At 44.0% G+C, this 18,726-nt stretch overlaps 1 protein-coding gene across 4 annotated transcripts; it reads right to left on the reverse strand.

Annotated features, from left to right (window-relative positions):
- Nucleotides 1–11,257: 11,257 nt before the first annotated feature.
- LOC9636940 lies at nt 11,258–12,705 on the reverse strand. Of its 4 annotated transcripts, none has more exons than XM_002974662.2 (9): nt 12,329–12,705; nt 12,186–12,252; nt 12,084–12,123; nt 11,967–12,030; nt 11,848–11,916; nt 11,725–11,796; nt 11,593–11,676; nt 11,473–11,534; nt 11,258–11,416 (listed from the first exon to the last, which is right to left on the reverse strand). In XM_002974662.2, the coding sequence occupies exons 1-9, from the start codon at nt 12,560–12,562 to the stop codon at nt 11,356–11,358; spliced, it is 753 nt and encodes a 250-aa protein (XP_002974708.2). In that variant the 5' UTR covers nt 12,563–12,705; the 3' UTR covers nt 11,258–11,355. The 4 variants fall into 4 exon arrangements, with proteins under 4 accessions (XP_002974708.2, XP_024535391.1, XP_024535393.1 ...); XM_024679623.1 differs by having other exon boundaries at nt 11,593–11,679; XM_024679625.1 differs by lacking the exon at nt 11,848–11,916.
- Between the last annotated feature and the right edge of the window lie 6,021 nt (nt 12,706–18,726).

Raw genomic sequence — 18,726 nt, forward strand, 5'->3', positions numbered from 1 at the left:
TAACTTTAAGACCTCTCATGGATCTCTTACAGAGACTACTTTCCTTGGACTTACTATGCTATTGCATTGGCATAATTTATTTCCCTTAGGTGTTCTTCCCACTTGGTCACCTTGACTAAGCCACACCATTATCAATTGTTCAAATTAACACTTTGAACTAGGAACCTTATTCCTTACCCAAATAAGGACCTTATCCCTATTTAGCCACAAGATCACCGAGTGATCTCATCTTGGCACCTTAACAGGTTTGCCAATAGGCACTAGGTCTTCCCGACCTTTAAGTTATTCACCATGACCTCGGGGGCATCCCCCACACTTGGCGGTGCACCCAAACCAGCCCTTACGGCCAAGGGTCCATAGCAACTGAGATTAGGTGTCCCCATCTCATTCACCACGTCCTTGATGCCACTCGCACCAAAGTGTTCAAGTTAGATATGCCGAGCCACATTAAATAATCTAACTGTGCATCACGACTCCAAGGCATCCCTCGCTTGGCGGTGTGCCCAAACCAGTCCTCTCACTGAGAGTCCATGACCACTGAAAAATGAGTGTCCTCATTTTCCAAACCATCACCACACCCTAGTGATTTGGGACTCGAACCCAACCTCCGCATATGCATCTACGGATGGCATCCCTCCAGACGCCTGGCATGACTCCCCACACCGGTGCACCAACATGTATTTAAAGCGCACTACAGATCACAAGTTAGGAACTTAATTCCTCCACACTGCCAAGTCCTCTCACTTGACATATCTGTGATCATGCATGGACTCCTCCATGCTCGGCCCCCTGGGCCACCCCTTTGAAGTTGGCTCTTTCAACTAGGGTATTCATTCCCCCTGACTTGCCAATCTCACTTAACAAGTCATTCGGCCACCGTAACATGGTTCATGCATAAGCGTGAAAGTTCTTAACCATTGACTTTCGTTCATAGCCCTCTCTTTGAACACTTGGGATCTACTCCCCTAACCTTGATAGCCTCGCCTCTCGGCAAGTTTCAAGACCACGCTTCTGTTGCGCCACTCTGATTTCGCGCGCTCTATAAACCATTTACACTTGGACGTCTAGGTACTTATCTACCTAGGAGGAACGTTCAAGGAACTTTATTCCTTATCTTGCTAAGGCCTCTCCTTTCACAAGCTTTCCAATAACCATATAGTCTAACATGGACAATCCCATGTTTTAGACTCTCCATGGCATCCCGGTCGCTAGTAACAACATGCTTGAGCACCCACTTGATTCTCCACTCCCAACTTGTATAACCACCCTTGATCATGCCTGTCAATTCCTATGGTTCGGTTCTATCTTTATACTACTTGCCTTTTGGCTTCATACATTTCCTTCGGTTATTCTCCTCCAAATTAGGAAGATAGCTTTGCACTTTCTACCACGCCTTGGCAAGTATTCATAGGGATGAACCTACTCGACAACCTAGGGAGTGGTTCCTCAATCCGGGTTTGCTCACCTTGTAATCCCACACACTGGGATCACCGTTGCTACTTATGGACCTTTATATGCCCATCACTAACCTTGCCAAAATCCCTCTTTGGCTTTGTCCAATTTGGGTAGACGGACTTCTTCCGTCTCCACAACCTTGGACATTTGGATAGCACCTCCTATCCTTCATTCGCTAGAGACTTTGTCCTTTAGGCATTATCCATTGCCCTCATGACACTAAATACCCCCTTCTGGTGTTCTAGAGTGTTTGGGTGTCCCAATGATAGCATCTCTAACAATGAGCATTCCCTTTTCGACATTGACTTACTATATTGCAACATAAACAATTTATCCCCTATAAGGGTATATCAAACTTCCTTATCCCAATAAAAAGTCTTAGGTAGTTGCCTTCTACCAGTTTACGAATTATTTTGCACCTTTTGCTTAGTTGCCTCATAGTTATCAAGTCCTACAACTCATTGTTGGTGCTTCCACACCTCCATCATTATCTAGGTCACCACACTTTAACTGCATACCTTCCAGATTAGGCTATGCTATTCCCATTTCCATTGGGATTCCTTTGGAAGGGGTTCTCATGAACCCGCCAACTTGACCTCAAGGCAACACGCCTTGGCACCTTTGGTGTCTCCACACCATCGGCTCCACGAGCCTACCTTTATGACACTTCTTACTTGTGTCTAGGTATTTTTGCCAAGACCAATATGGTTGTCTCTTATGCCAATTATCCATTAGCACTGCACCATAGCGTTTATGCACAACTTTGTGTCAAAGTTATTTTCTTCTGGGAAACTCTTTCCCATGACTTTAGCATGGCACCTTCTGCCATCAATGTCAAAATCCTCCCCATCCTTTGTGGGGTGCCACACACCTCAATCTAAATGCTTTCCTCAAGCCTTTAAGATTATTCCTTGACTCTATTGGAGTCATTCAACCTTTTGGACTTTGTTAATCCAATGACCCACGAGGTCCTACTTTTGAGGTGCTAGCTCACTGAAATACAACTCCTTGTATTCATGTCCTACTCACAAGGACCATCTTTTGCAAGTGTTACTCCGACACTTGATTTGTTCTCTAGGGGCAACCTTTCGCCCCTTAGGATCACTTGTCCATGTGATGAAAATACCAACTCATCCTCTGAATACACCCCCAACTCCTGGGGTTGTTCCAGCATTTATTAGATGTAGCCCTGGCTACCATTTCAAAGACTTGTGTCCTCTTCCGTTTTTGACCTTCCACGGTCATTAATTCCGGTCTCAAATTCATGAGCACCAGCCTCAACTATATGAGGGTAATCTTGTGACTCCATTATCATCTTGGAATTTGCATCTTTTCCATGATCCCAACTATAGTTGTTTACCACAATTACGTTAGCCCATTTACTGAGTCAAACGCTCATCTAGATCACATCCTCAGCTCTCTAAGGAAACCTTATACTGTTCCCAAGATCCCAAAGTCGTTCCATTATTGGCCCTTTTCTATCTATCACATCGCACCCAACTTCACGCATGACCTTGAGTGGAGAGCCATGTCTTTCCGACTTGCTACTCCTCAAGGATAGGCCCACTCCTCGGACCTTTCGATGCCAACACCAGTGGTGATATACTTGAGCACTAATAAAAGTCGGACTAAGGAACAGCTCCGATACCAAGTTGTAAGCGACTAAATTTTCCATTTTACTTTAGTCACTTAACCACACCTCCGACCACTTGGAGGAGTCTCATTCACAACCTCCATAAGTCCCAGTTAGGACTTGGGGCTTGCTAGCCCCGAGAATGGCATCCATGCCACTCAACCTTTGCACTTGGTCCAAGTGCTCCACTTGTCCGATCCCATGACCGACACCCCAAGGTACCACCGACATACCAGCCCGTTACGCTAGGCCATGCCCATTAACTTTGGTCACACCGGTGGTCTAATGCCACCTGCATCATAATCCCGTCTCTCAAAGACTGGGCCATCTGTCCATGAGTGATCATCCTTGATCTACTCCTTAGCATCCTTAGGATGCCCGCAGACATGGGGAATAGCCTTCCCCGACAACTCTTTCCTAGTCCCCACCAAGTCCCTTTCAGTCTATGGCCGTGTTCGCCAACACTGCCACTGGATCAAGGCCTGTAGGCCTGACCGCTAAGTCCCACTATCCTTTGGGACTTCCTCACTATGTGACCGTATCCTTGGTCATTGCATTAGAGGCCTACTCCTCTTCCCTTTCACCGTTTGGGACTTTTGGGATAACATTTCGGAACACCATGGCCTTACACAAGCCTCCTAGGTACTCTCCCCACCTTTCGCCTTTAGGTGCTCTAGCCATGGGCTTAGAGCGAGGTTCCGTTGAGCCACACCAGGTATCCAAGTAGGTAGTGCCACCCATACTTTGACTGGAAGCATCGGCCAGTTGATCTCCCGGGGGAACTAGAGCCGGCTCTTGAACACTTCACCAAGCTACCCCACTTGTCGGCTTGTGTTCACTCTAGTCTTGGACTTCCCAGTGGGTAGCTCATCACCCAACACTAGGTCCAGCCTTCCTGGGCCAAACTGGCCTTTCCTGGCCAAACTGGCCTTTCCTGGCCAAACTGGCTCCACTGCAGTCCTCCCCCTTACTATACTTTTGGAGCTCACCAAACCCCCCAGGGTCTGGGAGACGAACGCTTTGGGCTTTCACCCTCTCAGACTCGAACTCGGACTCGGACTCGGACTCGGACTTGGACTCGGACTCGGGCTTGGCCTCGGTCTCGGCCTCGGTCTCGGTCTCGGTCCCGGTCTCGGTCTCGGTCTCGGTCCCGGTCCCGGTCTCGGTCTCGGTCCCGGTCCCGGTCTCGGTCTCGGTCTCGGTCTCGACTTCAGACTCCATCTCGGATTCCATCTCGGGTCCATCTCGGATTCCATCTCGGACTCCATCTCGGGTCCATCTCGGACTCCATCTCGGGTCCATCTCGGACTCCATCTCGGGTCCATCTCGGACTCCATCTCAGGTCCATCTCAGACTCCATCTCGGGTCCATCTTGGACTCCATCTCGGGTCCATCTTGGACTCCATCTCGGGTCCATCTCGGACTCCATCTCGGACTCCATTTCGGGTCCATCTCGGGTCCACCTTGGACTCCACCTCGGACTCCACCTCGGACTCCATCTCGGGGTCCTTCGCAGACTCCACTTCAGACTCCAACTTGGGTCCATCTCGGCACTTCCACGTGTCATGTGTTGGTCCTTTTGGGTCCCTTTTTTGGAGCCTCGCTTATTGCTCGCTTCGTGCTCGTTCCTCGAGCACTTTGTTGGGAGTTCCACTCCCGCTCTCGACCTTTCAAGTCAGGGCTTTTAGTGCAAATGTGTTACGCTCATTTTGTTTTCGCTTTAGCCACCACCACATGGCACCCTTCCGGCTCCACTTTGGGGCCTAGGGATTTTGTGTCTCACACCGGAGTGACTTGGAATAGTCCTAGAGCAACCAGCATTCCAATGCCAAGACCAGCATGCAAAACAGAGCCAAACGGAGTCTGGTGCTATTTCGGCATACCGATGGCCTAACGCAAGGACATGGGTACTCCACCAGCTAGCATGGAATGGAACTTGGGATTAAACCCAAGCTGGATGCAGAACAAGGATAGGCACACAAGCAGGAGCTAGACTATGCCTCAAGTTGGTTGGCTATGCCTGACCTACCCACTATCCTTACTATACATTTGGAACCCCCCACCCCACCCCCCTTGAGGAACACACGCTTTGGGCTTTCCCCCCAAGCCTCCTTTAATATCAAGAGTTAGTCTCTAGGACAAACTCAAAACTTACTAAATATGGAATGGCACTAGAATGTGAATTTTGACACAGAACGAACACCATTGTGTTCAAACCGATCTCTACATTCCGTAAATATGCCAAATAAGCAAATTTGGATACTTTCCATAAATAGCATTTGGGACCGAAATAAGACTAACACAAAAGGCATGATAGCAAGGGTGTTTGGCAGACACGGTAAGCTATCATCCAGTAATATTGAGGGACCAATCTCAATACTCAAGGGTTCTTGTCAAGCCAGTGCAAGACAAAGCAAAAGAAAACTAACAAGCCGGGCCAAGTATGCTTGGCTAAATAGATACTTAGGAATTCCTTCCTTATGCTTGTCCGGCCAAGTGCAGATGCAAACTTTAGTTTACTAACACTTGAACAAGAGGGATTAATAAAGGGTCTAGCAATATCGACCTCTTGCCATCGTGGCAATAAGGTAAGAGTGTCCGTAAGGACTAGCCGACAAGTAACTTTCAATACCCGAAGTCACATTCGCGACAGATGGAGTTCGAGATAGAGTCCGAGATGGACCCAAGATGGACCCAAGATGGAGTTCGAGATGGACCCGAGATGGAGTCCGAGAGACCCAAGATAGAGTTCGAGATGGACCCTAGATGGAGTCTAAGATGGACCCAAGATAGAGTTCGAGATGGACCCAAGATGGAGTCCAAGAGACCCGAGATAAAGTTCGAGATGGACCCGAGATGGAGTCCAAGATGGACCTGAGATGGAGTCCGAGATAGAGTCCGAGATGGACCCAAGATGGACCCAAGATGGAGTTCGAGATGGACCCGAGATGGAGTCTAAGATGGAGTCCGAGATGGAACCAGTCTGAGTCTGAGTCCGAGTCCGAGTCCGAATACTAATACAGATTGTTGGGTGAAAGCCCAAAGCGATCGTCCCCGGGGGGCTGCAGGGGGGTTCCAAAAGTATAGTAAGGAGAGTGTGGGGGTTGGAACCCAATGGAGCCAATTTGGCCAGGAAAGGCTAGTTTAGCCCATGAAGGCTGTACCTAGGTGTTGGGTGATGGGACAACCATTAGGAAGTCCAAGGCTAGAGGAATACAAACCGACAAGCAAGGTAGCTTGGTGAAGTGTTCAAGAGCTAGCTCTAGTTCCCCCAGGAAATCGAATGGTCGATGCTCCTAGTCCAAGTATGGGTGGCATTACCTACTTAGATGGCTCATCGGAACCTTGCTCTAAGCCCATGGCTAAAGTACCCAAAGGCAGAAGATGGGGAGAGTACCCATGAGGCTCATGTAGGGCTACAGTGTTCCGAAATGTTGTCCCAAAGTTCCAGACTATGGAAAGGAAGAAGAGCAATCCTCTAGTATAGTGACTAAGGATACGGTCACATGGTGAGGAAGTCCCAAAGGACAGTGGGACTTAGTGGTTGGGCCTGCAAGCCTTGATCTAGTGGCAATGTTGGCAAACACGGCCATGGATAGAAAGGGACTTGGTGGAGATTGTAAAAGGGGTATTGGGGAAAGATATTCCCCATGCCTGCGGGCACCCTAAGGATGATGAAGAATGGATTTGGGATGACCACTCATGGACGGATGGCCCAGTCTTGGAGAGACGAAACTGTGATGCAGGTGATATTGGACCACTAGTGTGGCAAAGATAAATGGGCATGGCCTTAGCATAATAGGCTGATATGTCAGTGGTACCTTTGGGTGTTGGTCATTGGATTGGACACGTGGAGCACTTGGACCAAGTGCAAAGATTGAATGGTAGGGATGTCATTCTCGGGGCTAGCTAGCCCCAAGTCCGAAGAAGGACTTATGGAGGTTGTGAGTGAGACTCCTCTAAGTGGTCAGAGGTGTGGTTAAGTGACTAAAGTAAAATGGAAAATTTAGTCACTTACAACAAAAATGTGACATCTTTCAAAACTTTTAAGAAGGGCATTCTTGTGTGAGGAAGCATTCCTCACTAACAGCAAAGATATAGAGCATTATGCTACTCACCAACAAGGTTAGGGATTAGAGTTGGCTCTAGCCGAGCATAGTCCAATGGATTATGCTCGAAGGCAATAGTCCTTATTTCATCAATAAATAATGCATCCTCCTTAAAACTAGGAGGGAATAGAAGAACTAGGAGATCTTCATTGATAAAGCTAGTGGATAGTGGCTCATCTTGGCTCTATTGGGAGAAGTTATCTTTGACGAAGATCACATCTATACTAATGATCGTCTCTTTGATTGTTAAATCCCAAAGCTTGTATGTTTTACAATTGTATTTTTCATCTTGTGCATAACCAACAAAGATAAACTTTTGACTTTTCGAATCAAGTTTCTTGCGTTGTTGGTTAGGGACATGTGTAAAGGCAGCACAACCAAAAACACAAAGGTGAGATACATCTAGGTTCTTCCCTATCCACATTTCTTCAAAGGTCTTCCCACTCAAGACAACTATTAGCAACTGATTTTGGATGTGTAATGCCATGGCAATGGCTTCTTGCTAGAATCTTTTGTCCAACTTGGCTCCTACCAAGAGGTTATAGATAGCATTCACAAATGTGTGGTTCTTGTGCTCAACAATGCCATTTTGCTGACATTCAAGTACTTTTTTCTTTCATTAATTTATATGGCCTTTAATCTTCTTTCAAGCTTTGTCTCAGCATAGAACTTATAGAATTTAAAGGGTTCAATAGCCTTATTCTTGTTTCGAAGGAAAAATATGCATATCTTCCTACTATAGTCACCAACAAACATGAAATATCTTGCTCCAAAATAACTTAGGATCTCCATTGGTCCACCAAATATGAATGGATAAGCTCAAGTGGTTGGGAATTCCACCTCTTTGATGATGCAAAATTTTGGTGATGGTGTTTTCCAAGCATATATGACTCCCTTTTCAAGTCAAGTCCCGTAACCATGCCTTCTATGTATATTTCCCATATGGCCTTGTAATTGGCATGACCTAAATGGCAATGCTATAAAAAGGCATTATTATTTTTGCTTTAGTCAAAGGAAGGTGTTTAACATTTATTGCATGTTGCTTTCCAAAAGAAACTTTATATAAGTTTCCCCATACAAAAACTTCATTCCAAACATCTTGAATGTGCATTTGTCAATAAACACAACACCTTTATCATCAAAGATCACCACCATATTATTTTCACAAACTTTGGCCACTAACATGAGATTCCTTCGAAAGTTGGAATATACATTGTATTTATATTATTTCCATTTTCAAGCTTAATCTTGAAAGTTCCCATGTCATGAATTCCAAGGCAGATGTCATCTCTCAGAACAACTCCATTGCTCTAGCTCACAAACTTATACTCCTCAAACATATATTTATTTATAGACATCAAACTGGTATAACCAGAGTCCAACCCAAGCTTTATTACTCCCAAGAGTCTCACCATTTATGGCTCTCTTCTTCTATGTTAATTACATCATCTTCTTCAATGCCCAAATGAGTTATGTCTTTGGCATTAGGGCAATCACGAACCCAATGACTATGCTCCTAGCACAACTTGCATTGGTCACAATCAATGTGCCTAGATTTGCCTTGTCTACCTTGCCTATGGCTTGAACAATTACTCCCTTGCAAGCTCTTAGCAGCTCATGACTTCAAGAGCCTTCAGTAACTCCATCTTGAGAGTTTTCTACATCTCCCTTAGCATATCTATTGTAACCGCTTCTAGTTCTTGGCATCCCTTGCTGCACATTGCAACCATGCCCAACATAAGATTTGTTTGCCACATTCAGCTAGCTGCATCTTGCATATATAGACTGATGAACCTCATGGGTTTGGGCTCTCTCTTTGTATAGCAAGGAGGTGTTTATCAATCTGGTGACTGCATCATCAATTTAGCTCTTTAATCAGCTCTTTTGCACACCCTCCCATTCTTGTGGTAGAGTCTTATAGAGCTTCACTTTCTACATTGATTCGGGAACCTCATGCTCCTTACCTTCCGTAGCTAAATCTACAAACAGTCAGCTTAAATGCTTAGTGTGTTCCAGCATATCACCCCCATCCTGGAAAACACACGTATCTAGCAACAAATGGATCCTCATGACCTCCTTCTTCTTACTGTAGGTGTCATCTAGCCATTTCTAGATATAGGCTCCTCCTTGTCCCATATCCACCCTGATCAATATCTCGTGACTCAAGTAAGAGCAAATGTAGCCAATAGCCTGTTGATTCCTAGTCCTCTAGTCCATCAAAACCCTTTGACTGAGTATTGGCTCTAGATTGGAGAGATCCACAATGCCATACACTCCCTAGAACCAAAGCCATGCTTCCATGAGTTTCTTCCAGAAACCAAACTCCTTACCACTGACAAACAAATGGCTTTATGCCTCCATTAGGGAGGGCACTACTCTCTACCATGCTGTCTACAGACCCTTAGCAGTAACGGCATGGTTGAGAGTAGAGGAGTGGAGCTCCAATGTTAGAGAAAACTCAAAGGTACAAATGGAAAAACCCTAGTGTAGTTTTTGTGCTCACTTGAGTTTCAGTTTATATCTTAACATTTCTTGTAGTTTTTAGCCAATTCACCATGACTCTCATGTTCTCATTTTTGCTGTAGTTATATCCATGGCTCCAATTTCTTGTTAAATTGTGCCAACCTCATCTATCAAGAGCAATTGGAAGTTTTTGTTGTCCCTCAATGCCTCTCAGCCTCCTTTATGTCTTCATTAGAAGCAGTTGTTTTATCATGCAATCACTCAAACTTACAACCAAAAATAATGAGTGGAAAAAGGGAAAATAGTTTGAAAATGTGCCACCACCAAATTCAAAGAACTTTGTTAGATTTGCGATTGATTACATGTCTGGCTCTACACATTGAAAAACCCACATATAGGACCATAAACTCCTCCACACTGTAAAATAACAAGGGGTTCTACTGTAAAACAATGCTAGGGTCAATGTTGGTATGCAATTGTAGAAGCAGAAGTTCTTACCACAATCTATCTGCATTATAGGGTTATCAAGTAAATTATCCAATTCTTCCATAAGCCATTTATTATCATTTTCCTTTGCTTCATCAGCATTAGCATCATTAGTCATAGGTTCAACATTATGTTCTTTTACATCAGCATTAGCATCATCAATCATGGGTTTAACATTGTGTTCTTTTACATTTTTCTCTTCATGGCTTTCCTTTTCCACATATGCCCGACAAGCCACATTCTTTATAAATGTTGGTGAAGTAATTCCACTATTAGTAGATGCTCTTGAACGAATAGCAAAGGAATATCAAGCTTCTAGAATGTTAGGAGAAAATACAAAACTTAATTACCATTAGAATCTATTTTTCTTAGCCAACATGCATAAGTTTTTTTCTAGTAGCACAGGAAATGTGTTCCGAGTGAATTGCTTATTAATATTATTGCCAATCAAAGCCCAAGAAGTTGATGCTATCTAGTAACATGGCTTGAGGGAGCTCTCACCAAACTTGAGTACCTTAAAAATGACAACTAAGCCTGCATGTAATGGGATTGCTAAATAGAGCTTTTGGATTCTCTCCCGATAACATATTACATTATCTATAGAAGAAAGGCATTGGTCTAATATGCTCCTGCCCATTTTAGGCATTGTGGAAGCTTGATCCAAATCTCTAAGAGTTCTATGATCTTGATGCAAGTTCATTTAGTTCCTGGGCAATGAGAAAATGAAATCTCTAGTTAAACTCACTGTTCTCTAGCAGTTATGTAATGGTAAGCACCAATATATTCCTGAGATATAGTTTGAGTAGTTTGATCCAGAGAGCTGAGAGAGGTGATCAATGCTCAAATTAGCTACTTGTCCAGCGATGAAGAGGCGATGAAGAAGACACAAACTCCAGAAGCCAAACCCAAGACTGAAGATCGAGAGCCTTCATAAGCTCTTGAATGTGTTGGTGTGAACGCTTGAGAATTTTTCTTTACTAATCTTGATTAAGAATGACTTTAGAATGCAATCACGTGAGTGACCATGCCGTCTTTTTTTCTTTTTCTCGTTTTCTCTCCTCTTATCAGGAACGCTAGAAGTTGCTCTTAGGTCGCAAAAGAGAGAGTCCTATCCAGTCGACTCGTCAACTTTTCACACCCTCATCTGTGGAGGTAACAGACATCGACTCAGATGCATTAAGAAAGTATGTTCACAACCGTGAGGCCGAACTAGCACCATTTGCGTGTTTTGCAATGTACTTTAGCTACGGACACCATATAATCTTGGGACCTGTAAGAACGACTCTGGTGAGTGTTTCTTTTTTGTTTTTTGGTTATATTTCTTACGTTGATCCGTAGCTACTTGCACACGCAGACATAATAGCAGACTTTGCTGGTTCAAATTCTCCCTAATTTCGTCAAAAAACGCAGCGAAAGGTTTCGAAAAACATCACAAACAATTCGTACCAAAGCTTCGTAGTAAAGCCCAGAATACAAGGAAGCATAGAAGAATGCTTGACCTCTATCTTCCTTTAGAAAGCTACCCAGCATCTGCTAAGAAAATAGATAGAACTTTGTGTTGATATTGTAGAGAGATACCTGTTGAGGATCACCACCTTGTTTGTAAAGCTTGTAAATTTGGTTCATATAAGCCCTGCTATCTTTACCCGTCTGGAAAAAATGAAAACCAATAGTTGAGAAATTGATAAGAAAAAACCATACGTCTGGGATTCTTTGACGAGCCTCCTCTAAACTATAAGATCGGGCCTCACAAAGGAAGCACCATAAAGCCTGAAAGAGGAGAGAGAAATCCGATGTACGTTTATAGAAAGAAAAATTACCTCCTCGGAGTCGTTGTTCCCCAGTTTTGTATCCTCTCGAAACTGAGCAGCACCTTCTTCAAATCTTTTGCAAAGTTTTGCTCAAGCTCTCAAAAGGGAGAAGAATCCACTACTAACCTGTCGAGATAGAACAGTGAAAGTCCCCTCTGCCACAGATCTGTGTTCACAACTTCAGTTTTTCTGGTGTGTGTTTGGATCTTTAAAAATTGATTCACTCACAAGGGAGTTCTTCCGGGAAAGCATCCAACACCTTGTTGAATTGCTCCAAAGATCCAGACACATCTCCCTTTCCACCACAGAAGAAAGAAACCAAGGAAGCTCAGAGGACAAAACGAGTAAAGATGGCTACGAAGAACATATACCTGCGAGAAGAGCTCCATTCCATGCCTCTTCCAATCCAGAGCCGACATTCTCCCGAATGGAAGCCTCGACGATGCAAGAACCACGGCTATGGCAGCAATAGCCGCTCCAGTAACACGCCTCTCCCACGCCGGCCTTCTTCCATCTCCAAACTTTACGGCTCTAGACGCTGGAATGGGCGGAGCAAGCGACAGTCGTGGAATTCTATACCCAATGGCCACCGCCTTCCACGCCATAGCTCGGCCTCTTTGCACATCGGACTGTCACCTCTTCTTAAATTAGCGTTGCTCTCGATCGGAGCTTTTGAAAAACAAGAGATCTAGCATGGTTGCTGGTCACGGACGCGGATGCAGCACGAAGGGATCCAGCGCCGCATCGCCGTGAAGGATGCCACGGTGCCCCGAGACAACCATGTTGGATATACGTGCTCGCTCGCGGCGGCGTGGGCGATCGATCCACGCATGAAAGTGGGCAAGGATTCAGTGGCGTATCATCGCCGCCCACTTCGAGAATCGCCCTCGACCTTTTTAAATCGATACAAGCTGTGTGAGCGCCAAGATCACGGTGATGAGTTGAGATCCGGCATTGTCTCGTAGATGTCCCTGGCACTCACAAGCTGGCCTTCCTGTGCATAAGCTTGCATCATCACAGTGGATGTCACAGCGTTTATCTCTGGCATTTCGACGAAGATTTTCAATGCTTCCTCGGATAATCTGCAGCTGACCAGTGAGAGAGTGTTGTAAGACACCAGGTTGTGGCCGGGCATTTTCTCAAGGAAATTTTTGCAGTGGTGGATGTCGGGTGTGTAGCAAGCGAACATGGTGTTCCAGGAGCCCATGTCCAGGCACGCCAAAGCATCAAACATTGCTCAAGCTTTGTGGATCTTGGAGTGATCCGCGTCTAAAACAATCATGTTGGAAGCAGCTGGGTTCATTGAGTATGGTTTCTTGCATGATCTGAAACAAATTCTCTCCATCTCCGCAAATGCTTGAAGAATCACGCTCCATCACTCTGGCATAATCGCATCCGTGTAAGTTTTCAGCATAGTTGTCCACGACACAATATTGTGAGCAGCAAGCCACTCCCCATTAAGGTCAGCACAAAACACGGTAGGTCTTTGTTTCTCTTTCTGGTATTTCTTTTTATCCCAAAACCATGATCACATAGCAGCAAAGTTCAGGATGAATACTTAGTAAACTTAAAAGAATGCATATCCTCTGGTTTATAACAATGTCTTCATTAATATGGTGTGGTTTCTGTGATGGTTACATTTCACACTTTGTTCTTCCGACAAAAGTAAACATAAATGAAGGGCCTCAAATGTGGCACTTGTCACATGTACATTTCAGCTTCTTTCGGACAAAGGTTGTGGAAACCACTAGCACCGAAATGAGAATGTTAATTTTTAATAGAAAAAGAAAAACCGTGGAGAATATAATACATTTTCTTGCTTGATTAGATATGGACAGAAACATGGGACTGAGAAACCATGAACACATAAAAAAAGAAAATTCTTAGTACTGAAAAGAGTTGTTAGTTGTTTGCTTTGACAAAAGTGTGATTTGAAAAAGCCATAATTAAATGTTTCTTTGGTGATTGATGATCACAACCTACAAATGATCCATATTGAGTGTTTTGATGTTTGTAACTATCCCAATCCCAAATGTGCAGCTATGGAGTCTTAAACTGGAGTCAAGAAAAATCAGTGGATTGATGTACTTTGATACATGCCGTTGACTCGCATAGATGTACTTCATCATAGTCCTCGCAAAGGCTCAAACTTGGAGGCTGTGATTTGAAAGAAAATAATAATCTTCTGGATTTGAGCTTTAGAGTAAGAAAAAACTGAAGCTTACAATGAAAGAGGTTTAATATGACAAGTAATTTCTTTTGGTACTGGTTATGCAAATAAAACTTTTTCTTACAAGAGAAATGTGAAATTACTGAATGCTATTTGTAAAATAGGCATTTATATGTCTATAGAAGCAGTACTAGATTCTCTAGTATATTCCACCAATGGGTCAATGGTTAGAGCAAACTTTTAACTTTTGTTGCTATTGTGATATGTTTTAACATGGTTTGGGTTGATTTTAAGTGTATGGTTAAAATTTTTGGTAAATTTATTTAAATTAATCTTGATTAAAAGACTAAAGTTAGCAAAAGCTAAATTTAAATTTAGATCTATAGCATAGAGTTTTATATCATTAGCAAATAGGATTGTTTGAATGATAATCCTTTATGCTAACATCTATCGTTTTATTGACAAACATCTTTTTTGTTTTTCTTTCTTGTAGTTATTTTCATTACTCCAATTGCTTGTTAAATTGTGCCAACCTCCTCTACCAAAAGCAATTGGAAGTTCTTGCTGTCCCCCAATGCCTCTCAGCCTCCTTTGTGTCTTTATTAGAAGCAATTGTCTACTTGTCATGCAATCATTCAAACCTACAACCAAAAATGGTGAGTACAAAAAGGAAAACTAATTTGAAAATGTGGGGCACCAATAAATTCGAAGAACTTTGTTAGATTTGTGATTCCATGTCTAGCTCTATACACTAAAAAACACTATTATCATTTTCCTTTGCTTCATGAGCATTAGCATTACTAGTCATGGGTTCAACATTGTGTTCTTTTATATTTCCTTCTTTGTGGCTTTCTTATTCCACATATGCCACATTTCTTATAAATTTTTGGCAAAGTAGTTCTATTAGATGCTTTTGAAAGAATAGCAAAGGAATATTAAGCTGGAATTGCTAAATAGAGGTTTTTAGATTTTCTCCTTATAACATATTGAGTTATCTCTAGAAGAAAGGCATTGGTTTTATATGCTCCTCCCCATTTTAGGCATTGTGGAAGCTTGATCTAAATCTCCAAGAATTCTATGATCTTGATGCAAGTTCATTTAGTTAGCCATACTGATGTAATTGCCATGCAACTAGGATGGCAATATACTTTGTATATATTACCATTATTATTATTATTATTGCCCTAGAGTTTGAGCTATCATGCAAGCCTCTTCTTTGATTCATGTTGTGTGTATGCCAAGGATTGCATGTTCATGTTTATATATACTTGAACACTTGCAATAACTAATGATAGAAACTACCCATGAATGGTTGTCTCTTTGAATGATAAGAACAAACATTACTAATGGCTCGGTTAGTAAAGGGCTAACAACGACAAGGTGGTAGTGGTCAATGGATAGACCTTCACATGAGGACAATGAGGCCATAAAAATGTTATGCTGTCATGAGGTGGAGTTGTGGTTTTTTAAGAGTTGAGGAGGGGTGGTGTGAAAAGAAAACCCTCAGGCAATAGCTTCAAACCAAGCAAAGAAGGCATCATTGTTCAAGTGAACTCATAGCACTTGGCCTTTTGTTTCTTGTTCCCAAGCATTAATGATGTTAGGGAGAGTGCTTTTCAATGGAGGCAGTACCAGGAGATCAAGAGGATCTTTAGAATCTGGTATCTTCCTTGTGATTCATTATTTCTTATGTGCGTGTGTCTAGATTAAAAGAGACAAAAATGAAACTAACTTAATAAAATAAGTAAAGCAAACTTACCATCACTTCAACCACTTCCATGTATTTCTCCAAGCAAGACAGTGTTAGATAACAAGCACTCATAACTTCTTCCTCCAAGCCAAAACTAACTTTCCTCTTTTGCTATGGAACTCAAGGCACAACTTCCCCAAAACCATCACTATAAGTGCTAACATTTTTTATATATTATCAAGATTGAGAACATTTATCAATAATAAATCAGTCCCCATGAAAGATATTTGCCTTCTTGGACTTTCCAACAAAGTTTTACAGTGTTTAAAATAACAACACACAAAGTTAAGGAAAGATATTTGACTAGAATATTGAGAGAACCTAAAATTGGGATAAAGAACCAATGAAAGAAACCACTTAAATTCTCCACAACTTATTTTGATTTCTTATTATGTCAATCATATAAAAACTTGATTAAACATCCCATGACTTTGTGAAAAGATATTAGTTCTAATCTTAGTTTATACTTTTGACCTTTATTTTTACCATAAGCTTCCGTGGATTATTTATTCTATGTCAGTGGAAAGCCCAGTCTTTGTTAGCCTGATCCATGCTATTGTTTTTGTAGAAGACATCCCTCATCAAGCCTCTCTAGCTTGGAGACCCTTCTTCACAATCGCTAACACCTGCCTGACTTGCAAAGAAGTGTAATGTTTGGAGCACAATCCTCTATCCTTTCTCAGGTCCTTGAAAGAGCCATCCTTGGAAAAAAGAAAGAGAGAGAAGCGTCATCTACATAACGCATTAGGTTGAGCTTTGATGGTCTCGGAAACTTCACTGAAGAATCCAAACATTTGGAAAATACTTCAAGGCCTGGCGCCCCAAGAAATTCCAGAAAGGAAGATCAAAGAAATGTTTGCAAAAGATATCGGGCCTCCTTGGGCGCCCTGGGTACCAAGCGCTATCCGGTAGGTCACGGTGGGGTTGACCATACCGACTTAGCACTACTGGGTCACCGACGAGGGGGGCCAAGTGGTCAAGGGTCAGCGACCCCATTTACTAAGCAACCCGAGGGATGCAAGCGCCCTTTCAGGCTCTCCCGGATTAACCCTCCTTGCAACTCCATTTCTTTTATACCGGTGTTCCTCTACTGCGCCTTGGCTGGTGGGATAGGTTTTCAGCTTACATGGCACAACATCCGCATCTCCGGGATGACTAGGATTGTCGGTTGTCAACCTGGCATTATCCAAGTACCAGCCGACATTTTCGACAACCTTTTCATTTCGATGGATTTTCCACCCAGAAGAATCATCCACAAGCCCGGCTGTGGAACAAATGGCATGGATTGCTCCAGCTGACTCGCCCTGGGAGAGATCCCAAAGTCTGCGATCATGGACAAAAATCTCGGCAACACTGCTCGAGCTGGCTCGCCGCCGCTGCTAGAATTGTTGTGAAGATGGTCTCGTCTGGCTTGAAAGCCAGAAAGATGCATCTCTCGAAAGAGATCCAGTGCCTCGCTCACGCGTCCGTTCTGGACATAGGCCGCCATGATCGAGCTCCAGGCCTCAAAGGCTCAAAGGCTCAAAGGCTGTTCTCAAGGATTGGGCTGTGCGAGCGCCAAGATCACGGTGATGAGAGCCACTGAGTTGCGATCCGGCATTGTCTCGTAGATGTCCCTGGCTCTGGCAAGCTGGCCTTCCTGTGCATAAGCTTGCATCATCACAGTGGACGTCACAGCGTTTATCTCTGGCATTTCGACGAAGATTTTCACTGCTTCCCCGGATAATCTGCAGCTGACCAGTGAGGTAAGACACCAGGTTGGGGCCGGGCATTTCTCAAAGAAATCTTTGCAGTGGTGGACGCCGGGTGCGTAGCAAGCGAGCATGGTGTTCCAGGAGACCATGTCCAGGTACGCCAAAGCATCAAACACTGCTCGAGCTTTGTCGATCTTGGAGTGATCGGCGCAACTGGGATCGTCGAGTGTGGTTTCTCGCATGATCTGAAAAAAACTCTCGCCATCTTGTACATGCCCAAACCATACGCTCCAGGTGATTGAGCTTCGCTCTGGCATAATCGCAAACAGTCGCTTCGGCCCGTTAAGGTTACATGCATCCACGTATGTTTTCAGCATAGTTTCCACGACACAATATTGGGAGCAGGCATTGCGTCAAAGGGATCTTTCGCCATGGAGAAATCCCCAGCCTGGGCAAATGCCGAGATTATAGCGTTCTATTCTTGCGCCGACGCTCTGGAACACAGTCATAGCCTTGCCCGTGTTGCCACTGAGAGCGTAGCGAGGAATCATAGGCGTTCACGTGTTCTCGTGGTGAGCAGGCGTGATTTGAAAGAGCTCTATGGCTTTGCTGTAATGCCCGGTCTGGGCATATGCGCACATCATGGAGTTCCACGACACCACGTTCCTCATGGGCCTATTCTCGAACATACATTGCGCGAAATCCAAATGCCGTTCTCGGCGTAGGCATTCATCATAGCCGTCCATGTAATCACGTCCTTGGACGGCATCCTGTTAAAGACCCGGCGCGCGTCGTCCAGATGCCCGCTCTGGGCATACACCCGGAGGAGGATATTCCGGAGAAGGAATTGGGATCTTTGATGCCAGCGAAGACGGAGAGGGCGTGCTCGAGGCTGCCACAGAGCGCATAGGAGATTGGCGAGGTAGCGATGGTCGCGGCATTGCGCGCAGTCGCGATCGAGGGTGTTGACATTGGCAATCCTGCGAAGAAAATCTTCTACTTGCTGCTCGTTTGCGCGAGAAGGAAAAGAGGAGGAATGGATCATCCATCCAAACTCGCCAATTCCCTCACTGTTCTTCCCCCGGGGATTGTTCTCCAGCGCTGAGATCAAGGTTCTCAGGCAGCGGATCCCCAAATATGAAGAAATGCTCGCGG

Source organism: Selaginella moellendorffii, unplaced genomic scaffold (assembly GCF_000143415.4).
Source record: "Selaginella moellendorffii unplaced genomic scaffold, v1.0 SELMOscaffold_25, whole genome shotgun sequence".
Taxonomy (NCBI): Eukaryota; Viridiplantae; Streptophyta; class Lycopodiopsida; order Selaginellales; family Selaginellaceae; genus Selaginella; species Selaginella moellendorffii.